The 13,960-nt window shown below is 41.1% G+C and overlaps 2 protein-coding genes across 2 annotated transcripts; one reads left to right on the top strand and one right to left on the bottom strand.

The window, feature by feature from the left end:
* Positions 1-3,003: 3,003 nt before the first annotated feature.
* On the top strand, positions 3,004-5,253 carry mboat4 (membrane bound O-acyltransferase domain containing 4). The gene is made up of 3 exons (XM_029762422.1): positions 3,004-3,238; positions 3,496-3,720; positions 4,008-5,253. The coding sequence occupies exons 1-3, from the start codon at positions 3,117-3,119 to the stop codon at positions 4,927-4,929; spliced, it is 1,269 nt and encodes a 422-aa protein (XP_029618282.1). The 5' UTR covers positions 3,004-3,116; the 3' UTR covers positions 4,930-5,253.
* Positions 5,254-5,282: 29 nt separating this feature from the next.
* Positions 5,283-13,714, bottom strand: coq2 (coenzyme Q2 4-hydroxybenzoate polyprenyltransferase). Its single transcript, XM_029762420.1, has 8 exons — positions 13,635-13,714; positions 12,186-12,537; positions 10,548-10,714; positions 9,895-10,016; positions 9,640-9,725; positions 6,201-6,334; positions 5,843-6,031; positions 5,283-5,574 (listed from the first exon to the last, which is right to left on the bottom strand). The coding sequence occupies exons 2-8, from the start codon at positions 12,484-12,486 to the stop codon at positions 5,431-5,433; spliced, it is 1,143 nt and encodes a 380-aa protein (XP_029618280.1). The 5' UTR covers positions 12,487-12,537; positions 13,635-13,714; the 3' UTR covers positions 5,283-5,430.
* Between the last annotated feature and the right edge of the window lie 246 nt (positions 13,715-13,960).

Raw genomic sequence — 13,960 nt, 5'->3', positions numbered from 1 at the left:
ACGCAACATGTAACATGCAACAATTTTAACGATTTTACTGAGTTACAGTTGATATTATGATATCAGTCAATTGAAGTAAATTAACTCCATGGATTTCACATGACTGGGCAGTGACACAGCCATAGGTGGGCCTGGCTCACCCACTGTGGAGCCAGGCCCAGCCAATCAGATTTAGTTGTTCCCAACAAAATGACTTTATCATTTTAACATCTTGACCATGTTCTGTTATAATATCCACCCAGCACAGCCAGAAGAGGACTGGCCACCCCTCATAGCCTGGTTCCTCTCTAGGTTTCTTCCTAGGTTTTTGGCCTTTCTCAGGAGTTTTTCCTAGGGAGTTTTTCCCAGCCACTGTGCTTCTTTCACATGCATTGCTTGCTGTTTGGGGTTTTAGGCTGGGTTTCTGTACAGCACTTTGAGATTTCAGCTGATGTACGAAGGGCTATATAAATAAATTTGATTTGATTTGATTTGATATTACAGATATAAATACTCCTCAGTTTCATCAGCTGTCTGGGTGATTGGTCTCAGACGATCCCGCAGGTGAAGAAGCCAGATGTGGAAGTCCTGAGCTGGCGTGGTTACACGTGGTCTGCGGTTGTGAGGCCGGTTGGACGTACTGCCAAATTCTCTAAAACAACATTGGAGGCAGCTTCTGGTAGAGAAATCAACATTACATTATCTGTCAACAGCTATGATGAACATTCCTGCAGTCAGCATGCCAATTCCATGCTCCCTCAAAACATCTGTGGCATTGTGTTGTGTGACAAAATGGCACATTTTAGAGTGGCATTTTATTGTCCCCAGCACAAGATGCACCTGTGTAACGATCATGCTGTTTAATCAGCTTCTTGATATGCCACACCTGTCAGATGGATGGATTATCTTGCTAAAGGAGAATTGCTCACTAACAGGGATGTAAACAAATGTGAGCACAAAATTTGAGACAAATTAGCTTTTTTGTACATCTGGAACATTTCTGGGATCTTATTTAAACGCATGAAAAATGGGACCAACTCTTCAAATGTTGCATTTATATTTTTGTTCAGTATAAGTTGAGTAAAATTTTGCTTAACAAGTCACATAAGTCTGTGTGCATTAAGTGTTTGACATGATTTTTTAATGACTACGTTATCTCTGTCCCCACACAACTATCTGTAAGGTCCCTCAATCGAACAGTGAATTTCAAACACAGAGTCAACCACAAAGACTAGAGAGGTTTTTCAATGCACTGCAAAAAGGGCACCTATTGGTAGATGGGTAAAAAAAGCAGACATTGAATATCCCTTTGAGCATGGTGAAGTTATTAATTACACTTTGGATGGTGTATCAATACACCCAGTCACTACAAAGATGCAGGCGTCCTTCCTAACTCAGTTTCCGGAGAGGAAGGAAACCGCTCAGAGATTTCACCATGAGGCCAATAGTGACTTTAAAACAGTTACAGATTTTAATGGCTGTGGTAAGAGAAAACTGAGGATGGATAAACAACATTGTAGTTACTCCACAATACTAATCTAAATTACAGAGTGAAAAGAAGAAAGCCTTTACAGAATAAAAATATTCCAAAACATGCATCCGGTTTGCAATAAGGCACTAAAATAATACTGCAAAAAATGTAGCAAATAAATTAACTTTATGTCCTGAATACAAAGCGTTATGTTTGGGGCAAATCCAACACAACACTGAGAACCACTTCATATTTTAAAGTATGATGGTGGCTGCATCATGTTATGGGTATGCTCGTCATTGGCAAGGACTTGGGAGTTCTTTTTAAGGATAAAATAAACTGAATAGAGCTAAGAATAGGCAAAATCCTAGAGGAAAACCTGGTTCAGTCTGCTTACCAATACACACTGGGAGACAAATTCACCTTTAAGCAAGACAATAACCTAAAACACAAGGCCAATAAATCCATCTTTAACTGGTTTCCTCCCCTTCCTCTACACCTGGATTTACCTGGTCAGTCTGTCATGGAAAGATCAGGTGTTCTTAATGTTTTGTATACTCACTGTATATTTTGGTAGACTAAAGTAGCTGTCACACTCTGTAAAGGGACCAACCTCATAATTCCTGTAGTCAACCTGCCAATTGCACGCTCCCTAAAAACTTGACACATCTGCATCATTGTGTTGTGTGACAAAACTGTACATTTTAGAGTGGCATTTTATTTACACACCTGTTAGGTGGATGGATTATCTTGGCAAAGGAGAAATGCTCACTAACAGGGATGTAAACAAATTTGTGCACACAATTTGAGGGAAATAAGCTTTTTGTGCATCTGGAAAATTTCTGGGATCTTTTATTTCAGCTCACGAAACAAGGGACCAACATTTTACATGTTGAATTTATATTTTTGTTTAGTATATAAATCATTGATAGTGCCTCCCATGCACCACAGAAATTGTAAAGGGTAAAAACAATGACAGAACTGTTTCTTTTTTCGTGAATGGAGGTCAAATTGAAGTCAAGCCTACTGCCTTTTTGGCAATCTGGACCCTATTGAGTATTGTTGCAATCTTTGCAATAATGTTTGTCTACTAAACAATTACTTTTAAAATGCTTTGACCACAGATGAGAATGGAGGCAGTTTGCATAGTGCTTCTCCTCATTACCCTGACCAAAACATGTTGTGCAATAGATGTCACTGAATTTGCCCCTGCAGCTGGTTGTAAAAGCTTTTCAAAACACATTATGACCTTGTTTTTGAAGAGAAATATTGGCTCATATGTGCTCATCTGTTTTGCATTAAAATAATAGATTACTGCCACTCATTGTGGTTGGCTCTTTTAAACAAAGTAGAATACAATTTATTTATCCATCCAATATATCAGGGTGGAAACAACTACAGTATATTCAGGCCATTTTACATTATCAACAGTGGACTGTAAAGTATAGAGATTTCATGGTTGCTATAGGCAAAGAGAAAACAAAGTGGTTTGCAGATGGCTCAAATGTACTGCTTGCTTATCATTAAACAATGCTAATTATGTTCATGCCAGACACAGGTGGAATTGTCTATCAAGACAGTCAACCCAGGAAACACTATATATAGGCCTAAAGTCCCACCATTCTCTACTCATAATAGTGGTGATATTTCACAGGAAGGGTTTAAAATGGAGCCAATCCAGTGGCTGTGTGAGCAGCATCCATTTCTGACGTACCAATGTTTTTCCATTCCCTTTGCTTTTCTATTCTACGTCTTGGCTAAACAGGGATGTCTCTCTTTGACATACAGGTCTGTATTATATATTTTATACTTCTATTGTAGTATTAAGTTGAAGATCAGGACTATTTAAAAATATATATATAATAATTTTCAACTAAGGTCAGACCGATTATAATTTACTTTTAGTATACACACACTTGTTCATACAAATTGTTTATCCACTGGTTAATCCACTTGTTAATTCCAAATTGAGGTTTCAATAAAGGATTTCAATCAAACTGCTTATTTTGGTTGAGTGGTAGGAGGTATAACACTGGTCTTGACAGGTACCTCTTCTTGGCATCCGGAGGCTGTATCCTAGCAGTTGTCACCATGGGTGTATACAGCTTGCTTCTGCTCGTCTCCACTGTGATCTTTGTGCTGCTGGTGTGTTCACTGAGCCCAGAGCGTGTCCATCCATGGGTCTTTGGACTGCAGATGGGTTGGCAAACATTCTGGCACCTGCTCATACAGTACAGAGAATACTACCTCAATGAGCCCACTGATTCCAGGTACAGCACTGTTCTTAATTCAGTCAAGACTTTCAAAAGGATGTTAGTTTCCTACATGTACTTGTGACTTAAATGTTTGTGTTGGTGGTCTGTGCAGTAGACCTCATGAGCAAACCATAATCTGGGGCTTGGGGGAGATCAATGAGTTCACAATGGAAAAACATAACATCAGCTCCACAATAAGTACATTTGAAATAAAGTAGTCGTCGTCTCCCAGTCCACCAATAAAATGTGGAAAGTACAGAACTTAATCACAGACTGACTGTCTTACTTTTATTTTCTGTCAGGCTTCTCCTATCAGTGTCCTCCTTGATGCTACTCACCCAGAGAGTCACCTCCGTGTCAATGGACCTACAGGACGGGGGCAGGGCGACATTAATGACCCAATGCCGGGTCTTTCTCCCACTCATCAGCTATGCACTAAACTTCACTGCCTTGCTCGGCGGACCCCTGTCCTCGTTTGACCAATTTGTATATTTTGTAGAGCAGATAACCATCAGCCCTCCTCCCCAGCCTCTGTCTGTTATATCCTACAAGGGCTTTCAGGTGTTATCTCTGGAGTGGGCTAGGAACTATCTCACTCGTCTCCTCAGAGACAATGCCTCCAGTTTGTCCGTCTCCAACAACGTCCTCACCGATGTCTTGTGGATATGGGGCCTTGCTGTGGTGTTGAGGATCAGATACTACTCCCACTGGAAGATCAGTGAGTGTCTGAATAATGCTGCTGGGCTTGGGTTCAGGGGGATGGTCAAGGAGGACAGCCCAAACTGGAGCGGCCTGTCTGACGGTGATCTTTGGACCACAGAGATGTCCTGCCAGGTGTCCGAATTTGCCCGTCGGTGGAATGGTACGACAGCTACATGGCTACGTAGGCTGGTTTTCCAAAGATGCAAGACCGCTCCGCTGGTAATGACATTTGGGTTTTCAATCTGGTGGCATGGCATACATCTGGGTCAGTTTGTAGGTTTTCTTGTCTGGGCTGCAGCTGTGAGAGCAGACTACCAGATACACAAGTACTTGAAACCAAAGCTCACGTCTACTAGGAGGAGATTGGTGCGCACATGTCTGTGTTGGTTAAACACTCAAATGGTCATGGCGTGTGTTGTTATTGCAATCGAGCTTCGAAGCACTTCCTCTTTGAGAATATTGGGTCTGACATACACTGGCGTTTTCCCTCTTCTTAATGTTCTATTTATCTTCATTGTATGATAAGATCAAGAGTAATATCATCTGGGTTTTTAAATGTTGCTGTAAAATCAATTAGTTGCCGTTATTCATAGTCATTGACACAAAGCACACTTCTATTCTTGCTTGTTTTGGAGGACTGAAGGGGGAGGTATCGTGTTCTGGGAGAGTGCAACCATCTGATTATTTTGGACCAATTGTTATCTTATTTACAGAACAGTATACGTTGTTGAATGCATCTACCAGTTGAGGGTCAGTGTAGATTTGTAGAAACTTAATGATTTTATCGAAATTGTATGGCTGTTGCATCTTTTTTTTTTTAGGGCTGTTTGAATTATAGGGTTGATTAGCTGTTCTTGACATAGATTTTCATAGAAGCCAGAGCTTAACATGAGCTTTATTTAAAGACAACACCCAATACGGTCAACTTAAAAAATAATGGGTTGTGTACTACTATATAACTAGAACGTCCTGTGCACACTAGAATATAAATCTTGTGTTCTGAGAAGTTTATTGTAGTGCTAGTTAATCATTTTGCAATGAAGTGTCTCTTCTTTCTTTCCACAAGTTTCCACAGACTATTCCTAAGAACAGGAGTAGTCCAAGGTTTCTGTTTGAAACAAATTTTTTCCAGCAGTCCTCTGGTTTGTTGATGTCCAATGTGTAGATCTAGCCGATAAAGAGAAAAGCATCACAATCAGTTGCATCCACTGAAAATAGTTGTTGGGATGCATTTGTCTCGAGTATTAAGGAATGATTCACAGTTGAGGGTTCTGTGTAAAACATTAACATAACCACATAGAAATATATTTCTCTGCATAACCCAGGCTAAATCATTATCGAATCTTCTCAAACTAAAATGTTAGCACAGGCTAAATCATTATTGAATCCTCTCAAACTAAAACGTTAGCACACAGTATATGAAATATACCCTCACCTGATGTGTGAGGTGAATAGCCACAGTGGACAGTGTTGCATAATAAGGCAGAGTCTGTTCTGCGTTGACCCCAGCCACAATCAGCCCTGACATCATGGCCACCATGAACCCACTGAGCCACGGCTTGGTCTGCTCCTGGAACCTCAATGCTGTAGACTTGACCCCTACCCTAATGTCGTCATCTTTGTCCTGATGACAATAGGAAGGAATGTAGTGCACACGTTATAAAAAGAGTCGTCATTCATGGAACAATCTAGAATGTTCTCCAACAAACGGAACTGAGGAAGCACCAACATTTGCAACAGCAACTTTAAATAGTCACAAAATGACAGTCATGGCACATGTGTACACTTAATACCTGATGGGCATAGATGGTGTCATAAATTAATGTCCACATCACTCCTGAGAAATACAGAGGAAGGCACACCGACCACTCACAGGAGCCTATGACCGCTGACCAACCAAGCAGTGCTCCCCAATTGAAGGTCAGTCCTGAGGAGAAACAAGTGTTTTATTTTGTTTACAGTGCATTCAGAAAGTATTCAGACCCTTTGACGTTTTCCACATTCTGTTACGTTACAGCCTCATTCTAAAATTGATTCAATTGCTTTTTTTACTCATCAGTCTACACACAATACCCCATAATGACAAAGCAAAAAAATACTTTTTTTTATTGCAAATGTATTACAAATATAAAACAGAAATTCCTTATTTACATAAGTATTCAGACCCTTTGCTCAGTGCTTTGTTGAAGCAAATTATTGGGTATTACGCTACAAACTTGGCACATCTGTATTTGGGGAGTTTCTCCCATTCTTCTCTGCAGATTCTCTCAAGCTCTGTCAGGTTGGATGGGGAGCGTTGCTGCACAGCTATTTTCAGGTCTCTCCAGAGATGTTCGACCGGGTTCAAGTCCGGGATCTGGCTGGGCAACTCAAGGACATTCAGAGACTTGTCCCGAAGCCACTCCTGGCTGTGTGCTTAAGAGTCGTTGTCCTTTTGGAAGATGAACCTTCGCCCCAGTCTGAGGTTCTAAGCTCCGTTCATCTTTCCCTCAATCCTGACTAGTCTCCCTGCCACTGAAAAACATCCCCACAGCATGATGCTGCCACCGCCATGCTTCACTGTAGGGATGGTGCCAGGTTTCCTCCAGACGTGATGCTTGGCATTCAGGCCAAATAGTTCAATCTTGGTTTCATTCGACCAGAGAATATTGTTTCTCGTGGTCAAAGTCCTTTAGGTGACTTTTGGCAAACTCCAAGCAGGTTGTCATGTGTCTTTTACTGAGGAGTGTCTTCCGTCTGGCTACTCTACCATAAAGCCCTGATTGGTGGAGTGCTGCAGAGATGGTTGTCCTTCTGGATGTTTCTCCCATCTCTACAGAGGAACTCTGGAGCTCTGTCAGAGTGATCATCGGGTTCTTGGTCACCTCCCTGACCAAGGCCCTTCTCCTCCGATTGCTCAGTTTGGCCAGGCGGCCAGCTCTAGGAAGAGTCTTCGTAATTCCAAACTTCTTCCATTTAAGAATGACGGAGGCCACTGTGTTCTTGGGGACCATCAATGCTGCAGAAATGTTATTTTCTCGGAAATCTACGGACAATTCCTTCCATCTCATGGCTTGATCTTTGCTCTAACATGCACTGTCAACTGAGGGACCTTATATAGACAGGTGTGTGCCTTTTCAAATCATGTCCAATAAATTGTATTTACCACAGGTGGACTCCAATCAAGTTGTAAAAACATCTCAGGGATGATGGAAACAGGATGCACCTGAGCTAAATTTCAAGTTTGATAGCAAAGGGTCTGAATACTTTTTATTTTTAATAAATTTGCAAAAATTTCTTCAAAGCAGTTTCGCTTTGTCATTATGGGGTATTGTGTGTAGAGCACATTTTTTCTTTAATCCATTTTAGAGTAAGGCTGTAACATAACAAAATGTAGAAAAAGTCAAGGGGTCCGAATACTTTCCAAATGCACGGCATATGGCAGCTCTATTGCAAAGACCAACTCAGTGGCCTTGTGGTTAGTGTCCACCCTAAGATTGGGAGTTTGATCCCTGGCCAAGTAATATCAGACTGTAAAATTGGGACCAGATGAGTCTCTGCTTGGCACTCAGCATTAAGGAGACATATTGGGGGTAATGCCCTGCGACAAACTAACGCCCCAAAAAATGTTCTGTCCAGGGGGTGTACTTATACAGCTGCCTCACGCAACAGAAAAAGGAGATGGGCTCCTGCTTAGAGCTGGGACAATAAACCTAAAATTACTGACACCGAGATTTAAGTTCCTCTTACCGAAGCATTTTGCTTACGTCAGTCATTTTGCCACACAACGTTCCTGTAGATTGTTCTAAAACCATTATTTGGTCAACAGTAATGCATTATGTTGATTCCTGTTATGAAAGTATCTGAATGTCCCTGTCGACTGCTGAAGCACAAGCATACGACTGTTGCGCAAAATGCTATTGTGGGAAAAAGACCGTTTTCAAAGCAACTACTGTTGTTCTAGTTACAGAGAGTAGTCACAGCTTTCTGGGAGTATATCATGTATTTCTCACCTCTTAATATTAAAATTCATGGCACCACTTTACAACCGAAGTAGGATGTAGTTAGTATGGTTTTGATGCACCCGCAGGGCACGCCATTTGCAATGAATAGGCCTTCATCAAGTAGCCTAGTCCTAGTGTAACCGATGTGAAATGGCTAGTTAGTTAGCGGTGGTGCGCGCTAATAGCGTTTCAATCGGTGACGTCACTCGCTCTGAGACTTGAAGTAGGGTTTCCCCTTGCGTTGCAATGGCCGTGGCTCTTGTGGCGCGATGGGTAACTATGCTTCGGTGGGTGTCAGTTGTTGATGTGTGCAAGGGTCCCTGGTTCGAGCCCGGGTTGGGGTGAAGAGAGGGACGGAACCTACACTGTTACACTAGCACTGGAATGTTTTTGTAGGACATTACATTTACTTATAGATTACGTGTGGCTCAGTTGGTAGAGCATGGTGTTTGCAACGCCAGGATTGTGGGTTCGATTCCCACGGGGGACCAGTACGGGGGAAAAAATAAAAATAAAAAAAATGTATGAAATGTATGCATTCACTACTGTAAGTCGCTCTGGATAAGAGCGTCTGCTAAATGACTAAAATGTAAATGGAAAATGTAGATTAATCAATTAGCATACATGGCTACCTAGCAACCATATCCCATTTAGAAATCTAGCTAAGTGCTTTGAGTTCCCACTTCCTCAGGTGGTGAATAATATAACCTCGGACAATATGCCCAAAGATGGTGGATAATTCTCTGAAAAGACCAAAAGAAATCTGATAATTCTGGATCCTATTTTGCCAGGTGGCAATTTAAAAAAATCAATCATGCATTTCCTGGATATGTTATATGAAATAGGCTACCATTTCCGTTGTCTTACTTGGCACTGAAAATGTTTATGTCTGGAACCCTGACGCTAATGTAAAGTAAATGTCCATCAAAAATGTCTTTATCGTTGTGTTGGTTATCGAGAAAAATAGTTACATTTATCGCAATATGACTTTTTACCATAACGCCCAGCTCTAGCACCTCCCCAAAAAACATTTTATTGTAATTTAAATCACTAATTCATAGTTATCGTAAAAAATGGGTACATTTATCGCGATATGGATTTTTGGCGAGATCGCCCTGAGACGTTCTGGCTCCTACAAGCCAAGGCTCATGCAAGGTTAATTACTTATCTAACTATCTATTGCAAAGGGGAAGCTATTATTTGTGACAATTGAAAGAATGCAGATTAAAAAGTATTTACAAAAACATACCCAATACAAGCTGTGGCCAGTAGGTGATCCTCTTCATTAGTGGATATGTGACTACCAGAGACAGGGAAGCAGCTCCAAGAGCTATACTGTGAACGGGAAAGTGAAATGTCATCACATCTGTCCAAGCGGTCTGCTCGTGGACAGACAGTACTCCGGTCACAATCTTGTGCACTTTCACAATCTAGCCTTAATCTAATTTTCGAAAAGTATTTTACAGCTGGCTAATGTGTTCTTTGGTTTGAATGGGGCATGTACCTGTAATAATTGAGACAAAGCAGGACCCCCAATGCCAGAGAAAGCTGACCCCCCAAGAAGACTAGGGCCTGCATCTGAGTGATCTCCCCTGCAGCAATTGGCCGAGTAGCTGTCCTGGCAACCTGCAAAGTACAAAGATGCGGCAAAATACACAGTCAAAAGCCTTTCAATTAAGTCCTCCGATTGTATAATATCCATGGCAGTTTGTTCCATTTTGTGCTGCTTTGAGTAAAGATGAATTACTTTTGGCCATAACCTCTGTGACAAGTGTGATTTAAAAAGGCACCCTCCGGCGATATCTTTTTTTTTACTTTTCCCATTGAAAAACAATATCCCATGTCAAAATACAGTAAAGTAGACAGCCTAAAGGACAAAAAAATGTGTGTTTTGATCAAAATTCAAGTAGTAGTTAGTCTGATGGTGCCCCGCTGATTTCCTCAGGCTCCTCCCTTGCTTGAGGAACAACAGAGAACAAAAGAGGAAAGCCCCCCCTACCCTTGTGCTATGTCATGAGGCACCTGGACCACCTATTGAGATGTGCGTTTTGTTAAGTAAATCAGATGTTAAATGAGGTGAAAAGAAGACTGGGGTAGGACTTTAACAAAAAGGATGAGTAGGTCTATACTATAAAAAAGTGACAACTAGTAGATTACCTTCTTGTCAAAGTCCTTGTCCCACATGTCATTGATGGTGCAGCCAGCCCCTCTCATCAGCAGGGCCCCGGTGCCGAATAACGTGAGCATGCCCAGATGTGGGAGGCAGCCTGGGTCTGCAGCCAGGCCGATGCTCCAAGTGCAAGGCAGGTACAACAACCATGTTCCTATGTCACAAAGAACAGGCAATCAGATCAATGTTTCAAAATATTAAATGAGGAACAACCGATGGCGTCTCAGACACCTCATACATACACCTCTTAACCCTGCTTAACCCCCTCATACATACACCTCTTACATTCATGGGAATTGGCCTATATGGATAGGGATAAATTGAAATGTTTCTTAAAAAATAACTATGAAAAGCATATGCATGACCATGGTAGCAATTGAAAGGGAACAGTTTGGAGATAATGGGAAAATAATTAGACCAAAGGTGAGTGCACAAGAGTTCACCTGACACAAGACTGAATCACAACATTACACTGTTGATTTTATGTGCATTTCACATTCTATACCTTCGGCATATTTGTTGATAAGTAAATCTGAAAATAATCTGGATACATTCAGTAACATGATAAGAGTATTCCTGGAAAATGTGGGGTAGGTCTAACATAAGACAACAACAAAAATGACAAGGGTTTGAGTGAGAGAATTAACTGATGTCTCCAAGTTGGCACACACCTCTCCAAATGTGCAGTTCCTAAGCAATTTCAATGCACTTTTATGGCTCAAAGAAGAGTCTCCAACTATAAGGTACTTTTTGGAGCTCTCCTAGCTGTGCCATTGAATAACTAGATAAGCATACTTCTAGTTGTTTGTTTGGAAAACCACCCTGCGTCCCTGAATTACTGTTGTTGTTTACCTAATCTAAAGACAGTCCATTATAAATCCCAATCTGGGTCAGGTGGGAATGATTTTAAAGCTTGTTCTACTGCCAACCTGACTAGCAAAGTAAAAAAAAAAAAAAGATCTTACAGTGTTAGGCTGTCACAAGGCAATTCAGAAAAACGGATGGTAATTTTGGAACGCATAAAAAGGAGTCATGAGTGCATTTAGGTGCGTATTCTGCGACAAATTGTTTTCACAATAAACAAACATAGGGTTAGAACAACTCAGGTTATGATGCCATGTCATCTTGTAACTGTACATCACTTGTAACTGTACATAACTTGCTTGTATGACATCAAAGCGGTATTTATTATAATCCTCAACATCTCATCTTTCAAAATACATTGAGTAATCTTACATTTACATAATTTCCCTCACTTAGACAACAATAAATATGCAAAAGTTGCCCAATTACCAGGAGGGCTGATGGCAACTTATTGTTGTGCGTGGTGCTCAAGTTCAGAACGGCTGTCAGTACAAATCTATACAGGGCTGTAAAGCGTAGAGCCAGAACTCTGACATCATGTATAGCATGTTACTGTACAGCCACTAGGTTCCAATGTAGGTTTTTATTACTGTCCAGAACTAGACATTTTCAAACCCGTATACGGGTATGAGTGTAAAGGGTTACCATTAAAAATACAAAATGATAATACGATTCCAGACTGTTAACTCTATAGTCCATCAGTTATCCACCTACCACATAATATAACATTCAAACTCTAGGTCAACATTAAAGCTACTAACCGATTGGTTTGTCAAGTCTCATTAATCTGAGGTAGGGCTGCATGGGCGCTGGGGCAGAGTTGACAATCCCAGCCGCTGACAGGCTGAACAGTCTTTTCCTGGTGGCATCATGTCTGGTTGATGGACTTAACAACCATGATTGCGGGCTATTTTCGGTGTGGTGGGTAGAGACCGCGGTTTTTCTCTGATTCTTCAGGTAATTGCTGGAGAGGCTAGGGAGGTTGGAGTAGCAGGTCCCATGGTGACGCAGCCTCCAGGGGTTCAGAACGACCTGAGAAGTTAATCTGGCAGGGAGCATCATCTCCTCTCTCTGCAGTCAAATGCACATTATCCTCACTGACACTTGTCACATCTGGAACGAGAGGAAACATGATGGGAACATGACACGTTGTCATTCATATGCAAATGATGTCCTTTGTCACGAAGGGCCAACCACACACAATAGGGTTGCACTCTTTGCCTTTACAGACTAGTGTTTTATTGTGTGCCATAGCTGAATGGCTTTACATGACTGATACACCATCAGACTGTGGAAAGACTCAAATATAATGTAATATAGTTAATGTAGCTAGCTGATTGTAACGGGCTAATGTGATGCTCCATTCGCCGTCCCAGGTTAGATACTGTAACGGCTAAAAGGAGCATTTTCTAAATTCAAAACAAGCCCCTTGCAACTAGACATGGACGTTTAGAACACATTGGTTGTCTTCCAAGTTGGGAATTGAAGAAGTATCAACAAGTTAAGGTTGGTCGAAAATACTGTGCTACTCCAAAAACAGTACATATCTAATAACGCCTATCAGCCAGCTGGAATAGAGTAATTGTCTGGCTAGGCGATATTGTTAAGAGTTACTACAGTACCTAACAGTTAACAGTCAACAGTCAATAAACCACAAGCTGGCAATGCCACACTAAGTAGCTAGCTAACGTTAGCTAACCAATTGTTTTGTGACATTTGCAATCCACAATGTAAATCCTGCCGTGAATCAATTACTCTTAATAGCTTAGGCAGCCTATAGCCTAGGCACCACATTTCCGATTTCAGACCATTTAGGTTGTTGCACACCCTTGGCAGGACGCGATGTGCAAAATCCTAAATTGTCCGAAAATAGAAAAATTATGTTTAATAAAATACGCATATTTTCCCCGGTTTTCCCGCCTTCTCGCCATTAAAGCTAGTTAGAGAAACATGTTGTCTTCGCAGACTAAATGGTGGATGCTTTATGTATGAGCAGGTCCACGGGGGACATGAACGCCGGGAATGCACATCAAGCTTAGTGCATAGATGCTAGATCGGCACTATCGGTCTAAATAATCTATGGATTCATAAATCTGAACGCATTAAGGTTAAAGTTCAATTGCTATATTATTTCAGATTGTAGGACGATATGTGTTAAATGTAATATTTTTCACTAAACGGTCATATTTTTACAAAACATGCAAACGTACCTTACTAACATGACTTCCCGTTTTTTCTCGCGGAATGTTTGGTACGACATGTTAAATGTTCCGCAAGAAACACTCGCCCGGTCAGTTGTTGTTCTGCTTGTGGGACCATATTCCACGTGGGATATCAAAACACCAACAATTTTGGCGCAGCTAAATGTTTTATGGTCATATTCGTGGTTGACACTTATAAATGCCAAGTGGAAACTAATACATTTGTCGCTAGTAGATTTGAGGGTGTCTACATAAATTAAACTTTATTTTTGAAAATACGAAAGATGACATTATCACATGCAAGTCTTAGTTAAAGTGGCTACAATTGATAGGTA

The sequence above is a fragment of the Salmo trutta genome, chromosome 9 (assembly GCF_901001165.1).
Source record: "Salmo trutta chromosome 9, fSalTru1.1, whole genome shotgun sequence".
Lineage (NCBI taxonomy): Eukaryota > Metazoa > Chordata > Actinopteri > Salmoniformes > Salmonidae > Salmo > Salmo trutta.
Note: the sequence above shows the minus strand (reverse complement) of the source record. Positions and strands in the feature narration are given on the sequence as shown.

Excerpts from the sequence above, each read along its gene's own strand:
- mboat4 (XM_029762422.1), top strand. The coding sequence starts at position 3,117 with ATGGAGCCAATCCAGTGGCTGTGTGAGCAGCATCCATTTCTGACGTAC. Across the intron at positions 3,239-3,495 it reads TGTCTCTCTTTGACATACAG|GTACCTCTTCTTGGCATCCG; the intron begins GTCTGTATTATA and ends TGGTCTTGACAG. Across the intron at positions 3,721-4,007 it reads AATGAGCCCACTGATTCCAG|GCTTCTCCTATCAGTGTCCT; the intron begins GTACAGCACTGT and ends ATTTTCTGTCAG.
- coq2 (XM_029762420.1), bottom strand. The coding sequence starts at position 12,486 with ATGATGCTCCCTGCCAGATTAACTTCTCAGGTCGTTCTGAACCCCTGG. Across the intron at positions 10,715-12,185 it reads GAGACTTGACAAACCAATCG|GAACATGGTTGTTGTACCTG; the intron begins GTTAGTAGCTTT and ends TTTGTGACATAG. Across the intron at positions 5,575-5,842 it reads CTATTCACCTCACACATCAG|ATCTACACATTGGACATCAA; the intron begins GTGAGGGTATAT and ends TTTATCGGCTAG.